At 41.8% G+C, this 17,686-nt stretch overlaps 3 protein-coding genes across 5 annotated transcripts in view; 1 reads left to right on the top strand and 2 right to left on the bottom strand.

The window, feature by feature from the left end:
- Positions 1-3,311, bottom strand: part of zgc:66433 (uncharacterized protein LOC321250 homolog) — a 52,801-nt gene extending 49,490 nt beyond the window's left edge. For both annotated transcript variants that reach the window (XM_005933238.3, XM_042225099.1), the window contains exon 1: positions 741-3,311. In XM_005933238.3, the coding sequence (XP_005933300.1) occupies positions 741-805 (65 nt within the window). In that variant the 5' untranslated portion in view covers positions 806-3,311. The remainder of the gene's footprint in view (positions 1-740) is intronic.
- A 9-nt stretch (positions 3,312-3,320) lies between these two features.
- On the bottom strand, positions 3,321-6,045 carry dcps (decapping enzyme, scavenger). The gene is made up of 6 exons (XM_005933237.2): positions 5,842-6,045; positions 5,424-5,574; positions 5,202-5,347; positions 5,003-5,116; positions 3,699-3,809; positions 3,321-3,587 (listed from the first exon to the last, which is right to left on the bottom strand). Exons 1-6 carry the CDS (start codon positions 6,043-6,045, stop codon positions 3,321-3,323), a joined length of 993 nt encoding a protein of 330 aa, XP_005933299.1.
- A 953-nt stretch (positions 6,046-6,998) lies between these two features.
- Positions 6,999-17,332, top strand: ids (iduronate 2-sulfatase). 2 transcript variants are annotated; one of them, XM_005933236.3, is made up of 13 exons: positions 6,999-7,536; positions 7,932-8,068; positions 8,150-8,327; positions 8,436-8,524; positions 9,153-9,353; positions 11,294-11,464; positions 11,564-11,690; positions 12,277-12,435; positions 12,698-12,804; positions 13,942-14,058; positions 14,482-14,592; positions 14,795-14,920; positions 14,996-17,331. In XM_005933236.3, the coding sequence occupies exons 1-13, from the start codon at positions 7,461-7,463 to the stop codon at positions 15,074-15,076; spliced, it is 1,680 nt and encodes a 559-aa protein (XP_005933298.1). In that variant the 5' UTR covers positions 6,999-7,460; the 3' UTR covers positions 15,077-17,331. The 2 variants fall into 2 exon arrangements, with proteins under 2 accessions (XP_005933298.1, XP_042081027.1); XM_042225093.1 differs by lacking the exon at positions 6,999-7,536 and having other exon boundaries at positions 7,963-8,072; positions 14,996-17,332.
- Positions 17,333-17,686: the final 354 nt, after the last annotated feature.

The following is a 17,686-nucleotide window of genomic DNA, read 5'->3' as shown; positions in this document are numbered from 1 at the left end:
GACTGATCAGGACAATAGGCCTAATATGCCTTTAAAGGCTACAGTAAATGAATTATATGGAAACCTTGCATGAGAGGCGGTGCATGGATGAATCACAGGCACTGAGCTGCTGAAGGAGAAAAGATCAGCTGCTGCTTATAACCAGGGTCCTTTTGACAGGTTAGCCAATTAAAACTAGTTCACTGAAAACTTACTTGGAGAATAGATTAAAACCTCAAATGCATCTTAATGGTCCCAGAATGTTTCACAATAGATAACAACAAGTGGCAATCTTTGAAAGAACCAGAACAGCTTTGCTGGTGTTAAATCATGTGATGGAAAAAGTGCCTGACCAAAGTTGATTTTTAGGGGGATTACCACCAACCTGCTTCCAGTTTAGCCAACGTTACACACTAATCCAAAACAGAATGTAGTTGAAACACCAGCAAAAAACAAAAAAAAATACCTAAAAACTAAGTAAAAGGACTTCAGGAACTCCAAAGAATAATTACAGCCCACCTACAGTGCTGTCTGCAAATCAGAGCCCAAAGAGGAAAAACTAAAATAAAACGTTTTATCCCCTCAACTAATTCAGTTCACACACAAACAAGCACAGCAGCGTGTCCGGCACACTGTAACAAGCACATGTATCGATTACTACCAATCAGACATCTCCATCTCCGGGCAAAACAAAGCTGAAGAGTCCCAGAGATGACGCACAGTTGGCCGGGAAAGCTTGTAGCCGTTGCGGGGATACTCACTGTGTCTGCTGAATCTCAAACGGCCTCAGGGTGAAGTCATCCCTCAGATACTGAAACCAAGACATCTGCGCCGTCACTGGACTAATGATTGGATTATTTGTCTCAGTCGTGGGCTGGCGTCCTCAGCTCCGTGATGCTGCGTTCAGGAGACACCACGGAAACTCCGCAATCCCGTCTCACCAACAAATCATTAGTGTTTAGGTTTACACTCCAATCCTATTTTTTAATATATAAATATATATAAAGTTTAATAGCGACCTACACTACAGTGATATCTTCCTGCTAATGCTATCCTAGGTTGGGTTCAGGAAATAAAGAGGCGTTAACCGGTTCTCGGGGTATTTAATTAGCGGGTTTTGATGCCTTTGTGGAAGATTTCCTCTGGGTGTTCTCAATGTGGAAATGCTCTAATTGCCCTTACACAAAAGCAAAAACATGCACTCTACTGGATATGTCGTAATACGTCCATTCAGCAGCGATCCTTGTGCTTTTTCCAGGATAGGTGTTTACTGAACAAAACAAGAGTACACACAGTCCAGCGTGCCTGTGGTTAATAACGTTAAAACCAACTCAAGCATGTAACCCATGAATTCTATTAGTATACTTAAAAGAAAAAAACCTGGAAAAGCTTTCGAAACAGACAGTTAGACAATAATGAGAGGATTAGGATCAAGTTACATTAAACAGCTTCCCCGTCAAGTTTCTGTTAAACACAGGCTGTAACTTATTAAGGCTGAACAAACCACTAAATGGTCTTTGACGTGGGTCCCAGTAGACTGGTTGCTAGGCTAAGGAACAAATCACAGGACGGTGTAGTATCGTTGCTGTTGATCAATTCGCATTTTTCCAAGGGACACTTGAACGCACCTTAAGCACGAACTGAACACCGCCCAGCTGACTTTAGATCAGATAAGAAAATTATGTCTGCAAGAAATGATCTTTTAACAAAGTCACAGCAGCTCAGAGGCAAACTGAGGTGTGTGTGTACAAACTCGCATTATACAGCTCCGACTGTCAGCGGGGCTGAAGGGGAGACACAGGTGTAGCTACGAGGCACAGGTTCAAATGAGCGCAGTACTTCAGATCCAAAAGTATGTATGTGGTGTTAAGTTAAAGAGAACCTGCTATGCTTATTGCTAGCTCCATTTTTCATTGTGTGTGTATTATTTTTATTCTCGGAATGCTACAGCAGCTTTGTATGACAATTCGATATAATCTTTATTTGTCTCATACTGGGCCTTGGTAGACCCGCCCCCCCAGTTCATGGAGCCTCCTCTAACTGGGTGCTCCTCTCAAACAGAAGGTTCGGTCGCTTTAAACTGAGAGTTTCGAGCAGTCTGAAGCCTGACCTTCAGGATTACTTCTACTGTAGATGCACTGACCTCACCACTTGAAACATTGTTTAATATGGACATCAACACTGTTAAAGTGTATATATGACAGAAAATGAACGAAGTGCAACTTCATTGCGTATTTTGGTTAAAAGTGGTTGTGTTTATATGCAAAAGAAGGTTTTATAATTTGCTTTCTTTTATGACAAAGTGAGAAAAAAGTGAGACTCATGATATTACCCAGACTGGAGAGTTAGTTTTACAGTCTAGCACATGCACAAGAATGTCTTATCATCGTAGGATTTATACTACCATCTAGTGCAGCAGCTGAGGAACTGTGGCTTTGGATTCTCTGCTGTTATACATGTATTCCAGTGATATGATAAAGAAGCATGTCCAAACACGCTGCCAACAGTGAAGCTATAGAATGCCCCCTGTTGGACAAAATGTGCAACATCAACCATCACAACATGCTTGCATGGGTTTCTTCAAAGGCTTCTTTGCATTTTAATTTTTGACATATCAGTCATTATAAATGCAGATACAGATGCAGCAGCTAAAAGCTAATTTTGGTTGTTGGTATTAGTTGGGCTCTTGGACTGTACCAGTTTAGCTTTCCATGATTCACAGTTTAAAATTGTCCGTATAGATCTTATCCCAGAGCTTGGTGTAACCCCCTCTGTTCATTATGTCAGAAAATAAGGCAAGAATAATAGGCCTGGTTATAATAAACCAATTATGTCTTTGAGGGATTATTGAAACCAACACTGCAAACTTAATACATTTTATTAAAGAGTTAGAAACCAAACGTACTTTAATTTAGTTGACAACATTCAGTCAAAAAGCACATCAAACACACTGATTAAAAAATGCTTCATCTACTGTTGTGTTTTTAATCACAACAAGACTAATAACAATTTCTGACATGACTACAAAAAAACCCCATCAGAAATATACAAATTACTTTTGAAAAAACAGAAAAGTCATAAAAACAGACTACAAACCGGATCAGAGTGTCAATAACGTTGTTCTACAACATAATGAACAGAGCTGTGAACTGGCATTAAAGGATGATCCAGTTTACAGAGACAATATTTGATATGGATTAAAAGTTATGGGCTGGAGTAGCGTGAACATTAGCATGTCAAGCCAACTGATAGCATTCAAAAACAAAACAAAAAAAAAGCTGTAAAGCTCACGGTTTGGATGGAGAGAGAGAAGCGGTGGATGGTGCTCTGAGTTTAGTTCATTACAGCCTCCCTGCCTCCTTGAACTTACTGAGCAGTCCATCATCTGCCCTCAGGGGGAAGTAGAGTGTCCGTGTTTTGTAATACTGGGGGTCTGACTGGAGGTTCTGGATGACATCAGCGATGAGATGGGCTCGCTCCACACCGCAGCCCGGCGCGTCATAGCCCAGCTTGGTGAAGTGGACATGCAGGTGGTAATAGGAGGGCTGGTAGTGCAGGTAGACTCTCAGCTTACTGGCTGGAAGGTTGTAGCGCTGGAGGATGGCTTCCTAATTTACACAGATATCATCGCAGAGAATGAATGAAGCCACATTGAGTAAAGATGATTGATATGCATATAGCTTTCTTTAACTGAGACCTGAGGATCACTTTAATCCCACCTTTCCTTTCTGGAAGATGTTCTGCAGCAGCGGGACATGCTCTGATGTCAGATCTCGAAGGCTCTTGATGTCTCTCTGATGTGCTATTGCAATGAGGTACAAATCATCCACCTGAAAGAAGACAGATGTGCTGAGGCTGTTAAGTGGTCTAAAAATCCAAGAACTCGCCATCCAGTAAGCTTTTGAGTAAAAAGCTCCAGAGGCTGAAAAATGAAGCTTCTTTGAATGGCTGCTTGAAGCTGGCTCACTAAAGAGTTAATCCACAGTGACCCCATGTTAGAGAATACAATTTCAGAGCAAGGGAGTGAATTTCTATATAGCTAACCAGTTTAAATTGCATTAAGGATTGTATTAAGTTATGCAGTATTGGTGCTGTGGCAACTTTAATTGACAGGCAGATGCTTTTTCTTGTATATTCGCTGAACTGTAACGTACGAGTACATTCTACGGAAGTTTTTCACTAGCCAGAACTTGCCTTGCTAACCAAGCTAGCCAGTGCCATTGTTAGCAGAGTCCCATGGTTTAGTTACTATGACCTGAAAAAAGCGACTCCGCCCAAAAATGTCATTAGGAAGGTTTTTCTGAGGTCACAGAAGTGGGAACTCAGGGCCATTTTTCCATAGATTTCTATGAAGTTGCCCTCTGCAGGCCAGTATATGTGCAGGTTTAATCACACCTGCACATATACTGTGTAAATTTACACTCTTAACATAAAGCCTTAAGCCAAAAGACTTACTATATCAGTTACACTGTATGTCCTCTTCATAACCAGCGTAGGGCAAGTTCATCATAAAACACAAATAAGTTACTTTCTCCAAAGTTTCATTTTCAAAAGACACATCAGGTTTGAGATATTACCATTTATCACAATCATTAAGGAAAACTGTAGATCGATCAGTCTAATTGTGTTAATCATACAAATAATGGCAGACTGTGATTTATTTACTTATTTTTCAATAAAGGGAATATTGCATGAAGGTGTTCCATAAGCACATTGGTGCACTCCATTTTGGGCTTTTGTGCTCAAGAACATTCTTTCCAATCTTACCACTTTGCATCTAAATGTATATTATAATGTTAAAATGCTCCAGCCTGGAGTTGTCATGCAATGTTAAATGAAATATTACAGAGGTGCAGAAGAATAGTGTTTGTGCCACTGTAAATGTAAATATATGATTGTCTGCATAGAAATGAGGTCTGCAAAACATGCCAGAGCTTTAGTGTAAAATCATGTTCTAGTTTATTCTGGTTGATCAAGAGGTTTTAAAGTCAGTGAAGCAGTGTCAACATTAGTGGCCTCTGACCTGTTTTTGGTCCCACTTGAAATCCGGAAGGAGGACAAAGCCGACGTCAGGATCTGGATCTTCATAAACGATCCTTTCAGCCTCTGCCTTCTTCTCCAAGATGTTGTAAACCCACTGCAAGGTAAAAATCAGGGAAAAGTGAGCAATGTGCACTCCAAAGAGCAGACTGGAGCAGAAGAGGTACTCCAAAGAGACTGACCTGCACACTAAAACTCTGCTTCACAATGTGGGGTAGAGTAATATTCTTATAGTTTTCCTCCGTTTCCTCGACCAGGAAACTCTCCTTACGCTGGTATTTCTTTATATGCTTCTCAGTGGCTGGACACACCACTGTGGTCTTAATCTCTGTATAACAGAAACACGCAGGTTATCTGACTGACATCACATAACATTCAGACAGTTTACTAGTGGGGTAGCATACCATTGAGATGAGGGGGAGCCTGGAGCCGATATGTGCTGTAGATGTCGTTTTTCATCTCCAGTTTGAGTGTGGAACCACTAAAGAGCTCAGCCAGTGAGTCTTCTCTGATCGGGGTCTTTTCAAGGATAACCACAGCATCCTGATCTGCAACCTTAAGATCATAGTAAGATACCATAAGATCAAAGTTCCTATCAGGCCTGGTTTGCAAAAAACAAAAACAAAACAAATGACTATTATTTTGAAAGGTCAAACCGGAAGCTAGTGTCGTACAGTTCCTTACAAATCATTCAAAAGCCACTTTCAAAAACGGCTTCCTTTAAAACGCCGCTTGCAACTCTGTAACAATAGTTACAAGTAAGAAATAGCTGCATATGGTCTGTACACTGAGCAACGGTAGCTAACTTTGCAACAACGCTACCTTTCCGTGGATAAAGATGTTTTTCTCTCGGGCGGAGTCACTCAACACGCTTGAGGTTTTGAACCCAGACAGGACATTTTCCTGGACCGACTCATTTCCATCTTCTCGCCCATTCTCATTGTCAGTTTTCCCCCTCTTGACGTCTGGAGCTGGTTCACCAGTTTTATCGCTGTCGAGTAGACGTTTGGCGCTCGTGTCCGCCATGTTCAGTGTCGCTGCTTCGAAGATCGTGTATTGTACACGATGTTATCACTCCGACTCAAAAATAAATATTATTAAATAACAAATATGCTATTAAATGCATGTAAGATAACATTAAGAATGTATATTAACATTGTTTTCATTTCATTATCTGTAATATTTAATAAATTGATATTTGTATTTGTACTTATTGACTTTAGTATTCATTCTCCTGTTTATATAGTTTCCAGTTGGTTTATTTATTTATGTAGTTTTATTATTTTGGATTTATGATTATTATTATGCATTTTTAATATCAGACTTCAGGTGATTCGAGTGGTGGTTAGCTAATATATCTGAAAACAAAAACAAACAAAACAAAAACATGTAAATTAAAAAAATAGATCTGGTTATTTTTAATAATAATAATAATTATAATAATAATGGATTGCATTTATATAGCGCTTTTCGAGACCCTCAAAGCGCTTTACAATTCCACTATTCATTCACTCTCACATTCACACACTGGTGGAGGCAGCTACAGTTAGGGCAGCTGTGGCTACAACTTTTTATAGTAACTCTCATGTTTGTTTGCTTTTTGAGTTGTTTATTCAATAATTAAATAACTGTAACGGCAAAACAATGACTTTGGGCGTTTTTTTCTCTCACACTTAGCAAACAGTAGCTTTCAGAGAATGTTCCATATAGATTTTGCAAAATAAATAAATAAATATGTATATTTGAAATTGTTTTTTCCCGCAACACTCCAAACACTTCAGCTTTCGTTCTGTTTGTAGGCAGATCTTTCTTCTTTGGCTCTGGTACCATCAACAGCAGTTTCTTTCTTATTGTTGGTAATTCGGTTAATTTGCGGAAGTCAACAATGTGCGGAGTGAGACCTCTCACTCGCCTCCTATTCTTCAGTTACGTTAATGTAAATTTAACGGATAGAGATCATCGCCCCTATTTATTCTGTGAAAATGAAAGCTGAGAATTTCTTTTAACTCTTTTAGGGCTACTTACTCCTCAGTTGTTTTCACGGCTCTGTAATTAAACTTCATTTTCTTTATTCTGAGCCTGTTGTACAAATGAAGCTACACGCAGGCTGACTGGCTGATACTCGGGACGTAACTGATTTGTTACAACGCAAAAGTTTCATTAGACTGCGGCTATCATCTCATTTTAATTAGACTGGGTGCTGGTATTCAGCGGGACATTTAATATGACTGACACGTGACTGAACTCGTCAAATGAGCCGCGGGCGCCGAGGCCGTAGCTGAAATAGCCAATGAAGAGTGACAGCTGGTCAATCAGGAAGTAATTAAATCACTCAAACGGGCACGCTGTTTTGTTTTGACGGGAGTGCGCAGGACGGAAGTTTGAACAGCAGGAGGCTAACGTCAGGATATCACGCTATAGCCGTTTTTGGCTCCTCTAAAATGGACATATTTGTCCTGAAGTGTTTTTTCCTGCTGGTCCTTCACACGTCGACGTATCCTGCTGCCGCGGGGAGAGGTAGGTGGGGTTTGGACTTCAGGTGTAATCTGATTGCTGCTAGCAAAACTTCATAGACTTTCTAATGACTGTAACTTGGTTAACTTATATTGGCTGTAATGAGTGCAGAATATTTATTGACTCAGTGGCTGGTGCTACTGTTGGCTGTTAGTTTAATTTAATTTACCAACTGAATGGCGCTTTGTTTGGTATGTTTTTCGCGTCCAGCTTATTTTCAGGTTCAATTTTTAAGTTTCTGTTCTTGGATGTTTAAATGCGCTTACTTTAAGTTTACTAGAATAATGGTACACCCCCACATTAGTGTGACTCTTCCTGGAAACTGTGCCATATCGCTCCGTGGCTGATTTGAGGGCTTGGAGAGAAAGTGAGTAATCTGTGATTGTGTTTGCTTTCAGAGAGGAAAAATGTCCTTTTCATCATGGCAGATGATTTGCGGACATCTCTGGGGTGCTATGGGGATCCGGTGGCTAAATCGCCCAACATTGACCAGCTGGCATCCAGAGGCCAAGTCTTTCTCAATGCCTTTGCGCAGGTCAGTTGCATTGTTCGTGTTAGCTGTGGTGAATTGAACTGCATTGCTTAACCTCAATGGATCTCTCTTTTCCTCTCTCAGCAAGCTGTGTGCGGTCCCAGTCGGGTATCCATGTTAACCAGTCGCAGACCGGACACAACCAGGCTCTATGACTTCAACTCCTACTGGAGAGTCCATTCTGGAAACTACACGACTCTGCCACAGTACTTTAAATCTCAAGGGTACTTCACTATGTCTGCGGGCAAGGTGTTTCACCCAGGTAGGTTTAATTAGGTGCATTTTGAATGGAAATCCACAAAGAACTGCACATGCACCACTTTCCAGTAGAATAGCTGTGAAAATAATGGTTGTTTTTTTCACTCTGTAGGCATTGCCTCCAACAATACTGACGACTATCCTTACAGCTGGTCCATCCCAGCCTATCACCCACCTTCATTCACATATGAGAAAAAAAAGGTACGACTTTCACCGTGTTGATTATAAAAGGAGCCTTTCAAATGGAGAGCCTGTTTCTCAATGTTAATGATCCTTTAGCACACCGTGATTCATCAGTTTCCGAGAGCAACCCCCTCAGGGAATAATTCACCTGTGTCAGAATACACGCTACCAACCAGTTACCTCCTGGGCCACACATGCAGTGTCATGTCCCATTGTCCGGGCAGCTGGAGAAGTTTTAGCATTCCCAAGTGTGTTATTTACTTATTTTCAGTTGTCAACTTAAACCTGGAAATATCTAAACGTCTGTGTTGAGCACAGACCTTATTTCATCCATCGAACCAAAATTCCAGGGATCTAAATTGGTTTAGAAAAAAAGGAACTGGGAGTATAAAGTGCTAACTCATTTCCTTGTGACTCTTTTCTGTGGCAGAACTTTGATTCTATTTATGACTGAAAACTGTTTTCAACAAAACCTCTAAACGCATCATCTACACTGGGTATCAAACTGCTTCTAGCAGCTAAAGATGTTACTTAAAGTACAGCAGAGCCCAAAGACATTGGTACATAAGCAAGTCGATTCTGGAGTCTTTGTGGCCACAACACAACTTCAGATGTCACATAATTTTCATACAAACGTTGTTTCCAGATGTGTAAAGGGAAGGATGGGAAACTCCACGTCAACTTGCTCTGTGCTGTGAATGTGAGCGAGCAGCCTGGGGGAACCCTCCCTGACCTGGAGAGCACAGAGGAGGCGGTGAGGTTACTGAAGAGTCGAGTCAACGATGACGATCCTTTCTTCTTGGCTGTGGGTTTTCATAAGCCGCATATACCTTTTAGGATTCCACAGGTTTGTCACTTATTATCCATTCCCACTGTTCCTCTGGACTGCTTGAACTCTACTGTACATGTTGGTTAGCTACATCACTACAGTTACAAAGTATTGATATGACTTCCCGGTGACTCTTCTTCAGTCCAGTCACTTAATGTTTGCAGGTTTCACATAACTCAGTTTCTGACTTGAACTAAGACTTTATAAGTCAGATGAATCCTCTTATATTAAGCACTGAGGAGTAGAGCTGCACCATTATGGCCAACATGATTATCCCCATTACTTTGATCTATATTGAGATCCTGAATATTTATTATGATTATTCTTATTTGTAGTGACAAATAGCAAATGTTGCTGTGCTGCATTCCTTCTAATGTGCAAATGCTAAATTCAGTCAATCCCTGAAGGAAAATATAAATAAAAAAATTGCACAAAGTGAAATAAACGGGTCACTGCTTTCATTTTTGCACTGTGGTGCCGTCCTGGTGTTTAAACATGTTTCTAAATAAAGTTGCGAACGCACTCAGGCCGGGTGAAACTAATCTTTTGTTCTGTGAGTTGACAGCTTCCCTGAAGCCTTCAGATTCACCGTGTTTAGTGGACGTGATTGTGGCGGTGATTTCCGTGGGTCTTTGTGAGGTCGATGGAGTGACGAGCTGTGCGGCTTGTGTTTATGAACACAGCCATAAGCAACCACTGCACTGGTGGCAGTTTGATTGGTGTTTGTTGCTGTGTGTTGCAGACGCAACTCTGCAGCTTTCTTTATGTGATTTGTTGTTGGTTAGTAACGCTTGCCCTAAATCTGAAGTATTTCCAAATGGTGGATAATGAGCCGCTGTGTGCAAGAATAGTCCCCGTCAGTGAACTCACTGAATGATGCGGTTTGATTGAAAGGCTCATTGTCCTTATAAAAACATGCACAATCATGTCAACTTTAATGTCAAGGATCAGATTTGAGTCTTTGCCTGCAGTCCACGGGTGAAACTGCAGTTCACTGAGCCTGAAGGAGATGCATCGGCTCAGGAGAAGCATGAAGCATGCCTGGTGTTTTTGACATTCACATGGTTGTGCACCATGAATTCGCCCTCGAGGGTCAGGCAATTCTGATCTAAGCTGTCAAAGGGAAAAGGTTTGTGCAGACGACCTGAACTGTAGCAACCTGCTGTTCAAACAAAGGATCTCGCTGCTGTCCTTGACACAGTGAAGGAGCACGTCACAAATATGTTAGATATGGTCTGTAGCAGCAGGAGAGCTGGGAGTGCTGTATAGCTTCACGAGACGATAACCTTGAAGAAGATAAAAGGGACATCAGAAGCATTTTGAATAAGTGTGGAGCTTATTGATTGCACTTTATATCACTATTGTAGCTCTTACTTTGAATGAGTTGACCAAGATCAACATGATGTATTGAACCTCGACTCAGAGCAGTGTTTTTAACAAGATACTACTAATTTTATTTCAGTTGCTTAATATTTTATTACTCTACTATACTTGCTAAGTCTTGGAGTTTTGTAAGACCTGACTACAGAAAGCATTTAGTTGAATATTTCACTCATACTGACTGATTTATGAGTTTGCACAGTCCTGGAGTGAGCAGTCAAAGTCTGATTGGCAGCACTGAAAAGAAACGTAACGACTGCTGATGGAATCTGGGTTATTCACACCACAAACAGTAACTCACTGATGGTATACTCTATGCAATTCAGTTAGTCCTCAGCCCCTCAGGGAACAGCCTGTCCTTAGCACAAAGGTGGCTCAGTGTGTGAAGAGTGGAAGATGTTGTTCTGCTGCTTAACAGTAATGCTCATTTGGACAAAAGAAGCCTATAAGAATATTGAAAACAATAAAGTACAACTGCAACGCAATAAAAACCAATGAGATCGATGTCTTGTGGTGGGTCAAAGGCCAGGGAGTGTCAGAAAACCCGAATCAGAAATAATTCTGAGATTTTTCCACAGGAATACCTGACCCTGTATCCTCTAGACCAAATGACTCTGGCCCCCGACCCAGATGTCCCTGAACGCCTTCCCACTGTGGCCTACAACCCCTGGACGGATATAAGGAAGAGAGAGGATGTGCAAAAACTCAACATTAGCTTCCCCTACGGCTCTATACCAAAAGACTTCCAGGTATGAACCAGCTGCTCTCAGCACCTCCAGTTTGGTTACCGTGGTTGTTCCTCCTGAAGCGAACAGCAACACTGTAGTGTTTTATATCCTGTGTTCCAGCTGCGTATCCGTCAGCACTACTATGCTGCAGTGTCATATATGGATGCTCAAGTTGGTCGGCTGCTCAGTGCACTGGAAGAGCTGGGGCTGGCAGACAACACTATGGTGGTGTTCACCTCTGATCATGGTGAGGAGACGTGTAGCCGGATGAGATGTAGGCAGCTAATGTTAATCAGTTTGTTTTGTTTCTTCTTTTTAAGCATTTAGAAAAATAAGTTGCTAAAATATCTTATCAGGTGTTCTGTGCAAATGAAACAAATGGTGTATTGAGCTTGTCATGTTTATCTTGCACCACCAGATGGCACTGTTGTAACAGCAAATTGTGTCATGATTTGTTCCCATAGGTTTTTTTTTGTTTTTTTTTTTGTTTTTTTTTCTACTCTCTCTACCCTCAGCTCTTTCTCTGCACCACTTACCTTTTTTTGTTTTTTTGTTTTTTGTTTTTTTTCAGCTTTGTGACTGGAAAACTCTGTTCTCTTTTAATGTCTCATTCAGTTGAGAGCACTAGACTGAATCCTCTGTGTGACTGTTTGATGAATCACTGCGTAAAGCCCAGTCAAATGCCGTCATTTTCATGACTGGGACAAACATCAGTCAAATGTGTTGCCTTAAATGAAAAGTATTATTTGTATGACTGAGACTGATCAATTTCTTTGTGTCCGGTTTGCCCGAGTCTTAATGAACTGTGTGTTCCTGGGTTTCTGTTGCTGCAGGTTGGTCACTGGGTGAGCATGGTGAATGGGCTAAATACTCGAATTTTGATGTCGCAACACGCGTACCTCTGATCTTCTTTGTTCCTGGTGGCAATGAAGCTGGTACATCAACCTTCCCGTTTATAGACGTCTTAAGGGAATCTGTGCACAGCATCAAAAGTAAGACCCCCCCCCCCAAACAAAAGCATTTAATAATATGCTTGTTTAACATTAATACAGTCTTTGATTTCTATATAGAGCTTAAAAATGATTTACACAGGGATACACTTTGATATTTTGCCTCCAGAGAGCTTTTACTTCAAATGCAAGTGATGCAATAATCATGAAATTTAAGTGGAGGATGTTTAGTAAATGGTAGTGGAGATCTTGACTGGCTTCGTTTTTAAGGCGTCTGTAATTGGGTGACTTTTATCTGTCTTAGGTGGCAAAGTCAGAAGTAGGCTGGTGGAGCTGGTGGATGTCTTTCCTACTGTGTCCTACCTGGCTGGCCTCGAAGTTCCCGTGCAGTGCCCTGACATTTCTTTCCAGGTATCAGGATATGAACCTCAATCTATGTTTCTAATCACAAGAACAAATTGTAATCTGTCTGCAGCTTTGACCTGGTTACCTGCAAAACAGATGATATTCCCATCAGCCTCAAAGACCAGTGTGCTCGGGACAGCACCTTTGTGCTGTCAATGAGACTTTAGTTGGATATGAGCGCCTGAAGTGTTCATCTCGAGCTAGATTTTTCTTCAAAGTGGAGAATACCACAGCTGGTAGAAGTTCCTGATGCCTATAAGTCTTTAAAAAAAAAAAAAAAAAACCTCTGAGGTTTATTAAAACTGAAAATAAATTGATGCTGTGAATGTCTGCTTAATGCTAACATGTTACTATTGTTGCAGTAAGCGTGGCTGTAATCAGACAAACCTCTGCATCACTGCTGCAATAGAAGAACTCTGTTTTCTCCGGGTTGCAGCAGCTCCCTCTGCATAATCTGTAAATCTGTGCTTCTGCATTCATATCACTGCAATGGCCTCAGATTTTTCTCACCATTGTTGTTGCGCACTGCAAAAGTGACGGCGTTCCCACTCCCAGGCTGTACAGTTCGTCGGCACATATGCGAAACAGCTGAAATGGTTCACACGAGTCCATTAGCAGCCTCTCACTACGAACACGCCGGACTACTACAATCGGCTTTCATTGATCTTCAGACTGTGTTCATACTACACTCTCTGCCTAACGAGACCAGAAGAGAACTCCATCCATCTATCTTCTTAACTGCTTATCCACGCAGGGTTGCAGAAGCCTGGAGGCTTTCGGAGCTGACAGGGTGTGCCCTATCATTCGGATAGGTCGCCGTTCCATCTGGACTCCTTAACACAGAGAGACGGATAATCAGGCAGCCAATTAAGAACCATGAGTGGGCCTAACATGCTCGTCTAAAGAGAAAGCACAGCACCTTCTCGGGACCTTCTAGTGGTGAAGCAGCTCTTTGCCTCCCACCGTACCTGAACTAATATCTGCAGCTTAAAGCATAATGTCATTGCGATCGGAGTTCAAATGATGTTGCGTTAATATGAGAAAGTAAACCAAACGAAGCCCAAAGATGGCAGGCATGAATGTGATCCAACTACCCCCGACATCTACTCCCTTCACCTGTTTAGCCCGTTTTCTTGCCTTCAGGTGGAGTTGTGTACTGAAGGAGAAAACCGTGCCTACGCTGCGCCACAAGGGCGAAGCGAGAGGACTCCAGAAGATGTAGCTTTCAGCCAATATCCTCGCCCTGCTGATGCACCACAGGTAGGTAGTTTGTTTCAAAAAAGGGGGAAAAAAAGCTCTCATTAGCCAGCTAAGGTTAACTCATTAGTTTTGTATCAGTGTGGAAGTAATTGCAGAGCAGAAGGCAGGCATGTTATTAATACAGACGTGTCTTGATGCTGCTTTAATAAGTTGATTATGAATTTGTAGTTAAATGTCTGAATTTGCAGAGGTCAGCCACTGGCGTTTGTGTGGGTGTGGGTACTGGAGCCGCCATCAAGCACAGTCGTTGTATTAAAGTATCCAGGCCAGTGCTGCTCCTGCTGTAGGTTAATCTCTGTATGCAGGAGTTTGGCAGTCTGTCTGCAGCTGGCTCGCAGTTTGAGCTGGCAGCTGCAGATCTGACAGCGCTGCATGAGATTTCTCCAGCTCAAAGATGCTTTAAACTCCAAATTCTTCCCTTAGGAGAACTCTGACCTCCCTGACCTCAAAGACATAAAGATCATGGGTTACTCTCTGCGCACCTGGGACTACAGGTACACTCTGTGGCTGGGCTTCAATCCCAAAACATTTCAGGTAGGTAACCACAAACTCATCCCGCATAACGGTCGTCTTCCTTTCATCAGCATCGGTCTCTGTATTCTCCCCCGAGTGAGCGCGTTAGGCTCAGCCTGGGGAGTTGAACGTGATGGATCCATCCATCTTGTCTCACAATATGTTGGAGACGGAGAGAAGCAGATTAAATTTGTCTGTATCATCCATCCCGCTCTCCATCCAGGTGAATGTGTCTGACGTCCATGCTGGGGAGTTGTACATGTCAGCAGATGACCCCGGTCAGGACAAGAACATCTTCAATAACTCTGATTACAGTGAGATAATGAGGAAGACTGCCAGCCTTCCTCAGGTAAGTTGGGTTTTATAGACGTTTCTCCTCTTAGACATTCATTTACTCACTTCCTGACCCGTGGTTGTCGTCCAGACTGTCGGTTTGCAGATGAGAATGAAGCTGGAGTTCCACTACCTCACAGCGGGGATGAAAACGAGCAGAGGGAAGCCATGAGGACGGGAACTAAGCACAACAGATGGGGACGAGTAAAAAGGGACGATGGAGTGAAAGGGGAAAAAAGGCTTGAACATGTAATTTGTGTGCACTTGGTTCTTCAGGCTGATGTTTGTGCTTGAGAAATCATTGGTAGGCAGATCTCATGCTTTGACTTGGAAAACATTTCAGAGCAGAATAGTTTGACGCTAACAAAAAGAAACGCGCCTGTTTGCAGAAACTTGTAATTCATACATGATATGAATGCAGATACTTTATTTTAACCAAGCGCACCATATTTGTGTTACCAGTTAACGCCAGCGCTGGCTTGGTTAGTAAGGCACATCCTTACATGATTCACTGATATGTGTGGTTGGAGGAAAACTGGGCTTAGAACAAAATGTACTCTGTGGAGAAATGAACGTTTGACTCAAAGCTGCAGTTTGAAGCCTTAATGAAATGTCACCATGTGAGTCACGTTAGATTGAACCACCATACTGTGGGCAGAAGCAGGGACACCGGTTACCAAACCTTTTTTTTTTTTTTTTTTTTTTTTTTTTTTTTTTTTGTTTGTTTTTTTTTTTAAATTTAAAGTTGGGCATTTTAACACGGGAATCTGTGGCAACAGACACAACCTTTGGAGCCGGCCACAAGTGCAGTTTTGGTATTTGCTTGTTTGCTTCATTTCCCCCCCATACAGTTGTGTAGAGGAATTGTAACCTTTGGAGCTCGAGCTGACTTATAGTCGCCATACTAAGAGTGTCCCGGTTATTCAATCCAACTTTATTTTCCCTGAAAAAACTACCGTAAAGCAAACCATCATTCCTTTAACACGTCCCATTAAACCCACAGGTGTCTGTGCAGGTGGACCACTGACGGGTTTCTGTGGAAATCTCCACCTCAGACTAGATAAACGTGGCATCTGGAAGTCTTTTCATTTAAAGGAATATTGAGGAAACTTGCAGAACTCCTTTTAATCAATGTTGACACCCATGTTTGACTTCAGTGTACTGGTAAACTGCTTTAAGGAGAAGTCTCTCAGAATAGCAGCCGATAGGGACTTTTGTACTGTAGTGTTAAACAATATGACATTTCTATTTGCACTTGATGTTACTTGCAGCCATTTGCCCCCCCCCCTCTCGTAAACAGTCAGTTCAGATCAATTCAGAGACCTGGAATGAAGGGAGTAAAAGCCACCCATAATTAAATGCAAATGAAACAGACTGTAGCTACATTTACTGTGGTTCCAGTGCGTGAACACTCGGTGCCGTGATAATTTAGAAGAAAGCAATTTCAGCTTGAACTTCAGGTCCAACAATGAATGGAAGGGATTTGCTCTGTCGACTTGTATTGTTGGCTGCACCGGCGTCATGTTAATGAGATCTAAATGAATCTTTTATCATCAGCTGGCTTCTGACAGGAGTGAGGATGTGGAAGAAATCTTAAGGTGGTTGCAGTGATTTGTCTGTCCTGGTTTCCTGTGTGCAGTAACACGCCAAATCTCAGGAACAGTAATAATCTGTCCGTCCAGACTCTCATTAGCATTAGAGCATCCTGAAGAGTTCTTTCTGATGGGGGGGGCACAGGATTAACCAGATTTTAGGTTTTGCAAGAACACACTGTGTGTATATTTGTCTGTTTTGATTATTAAAAATAAGAATAAAAAAAAATTGTTGTGCATGAGAATTAAGTTTGTGATCACAGCTCCTGTGTGTGTGTGTGTTTGTCCTGCAGAAACACTTTGCTGCCTGTCCACGCGGCCCGCTGCTCTGTAATGCGTTTTGTGTTCACTCACAGCTGAAGTGTAAAGCTGCAGGGTAGTGAAGCAGCTCCTCGGGGACCTCGCCAGTCTATTCTGTGTGCTCGCTCTCTTTACAGAATGAACGCTGCTGTCTGGCACTGGGGTTTTGTTGTGGGGTTTTTTTTTGTTTTTTTTTTTGCTTGAGCCAAACATCTAACTTGTGTGTGATGCCACAGAGTCGATCTGTCTGCGTGACACAAACTGTTAAAAGCCTTGTAATTGTGTTTTGAGATATCGTGTGAATTCAGTCCCAGACTTTTTTTTTTTCCCCTGCAGTTTTCAATTTTCAAGCAATCATGCAGAACAATTTGTGGAACTCGATTTGAAGTGAAGTCTGTACGCCACACATGAAAATCAAAAAACTGCAAAGAAGGCCAGGAAGGCACTTCACATGTATCCCCTGCCAATTTCACACATGCTCTGATCATTTCCACTCCTTTTCATTTCATTTACTTCTCTTCATACCTGGTGAGTGTAATATTTTTTTTTTTTTTTTTTCCATTATATGCGCCTCCATCTGATCACCTGTTGAATGGTAGTTAATTGTTGCACTCTGAACACTTTTGTTTCCCGTATCAATGAGTTTGATTTTTGGTGCCTCGCTCAGCAGCAGCTCACGATCCACTCTCCACTATGACGAGGTTCACGCTCATACTCGTAAGAATTAGGTGTGAGTGAGAGCAGCTGCAACTGCTCTCCTCCACTCTTTGTATTCATCACAGCTCATATTTCTGCCTCAGCGGTTTTATCAGATCAATATTTATCATCACAAGCGGTGATCTCTGACCACCATCAAATTGATCTAATGGCAATTACACTGTTTACCTGGT

The sequence above is a fragment of the Haplochromis burtoni genome, unplaced genomic scaffold (genome assembly GCF_018398535.1).
Source record: "Haplochromis burtoni strain Fernald_Lab_line unplaced genomic scaffold, NCSU_Asbu1 Contig_159, whole genome shotgun sequence".
NCBI classification, from domain to species: Eukaryota; Metazoa; Chordata; class Actinopteri; order Cichliformes; family Cichlidae; genus Haplochromis; species Haplochromis burtoni.
The sequence above is the reverse complement of the archived record's forward strand: the minus strand, read 5'-3'. Positions and strand labels throughout refer to the sequence as shown.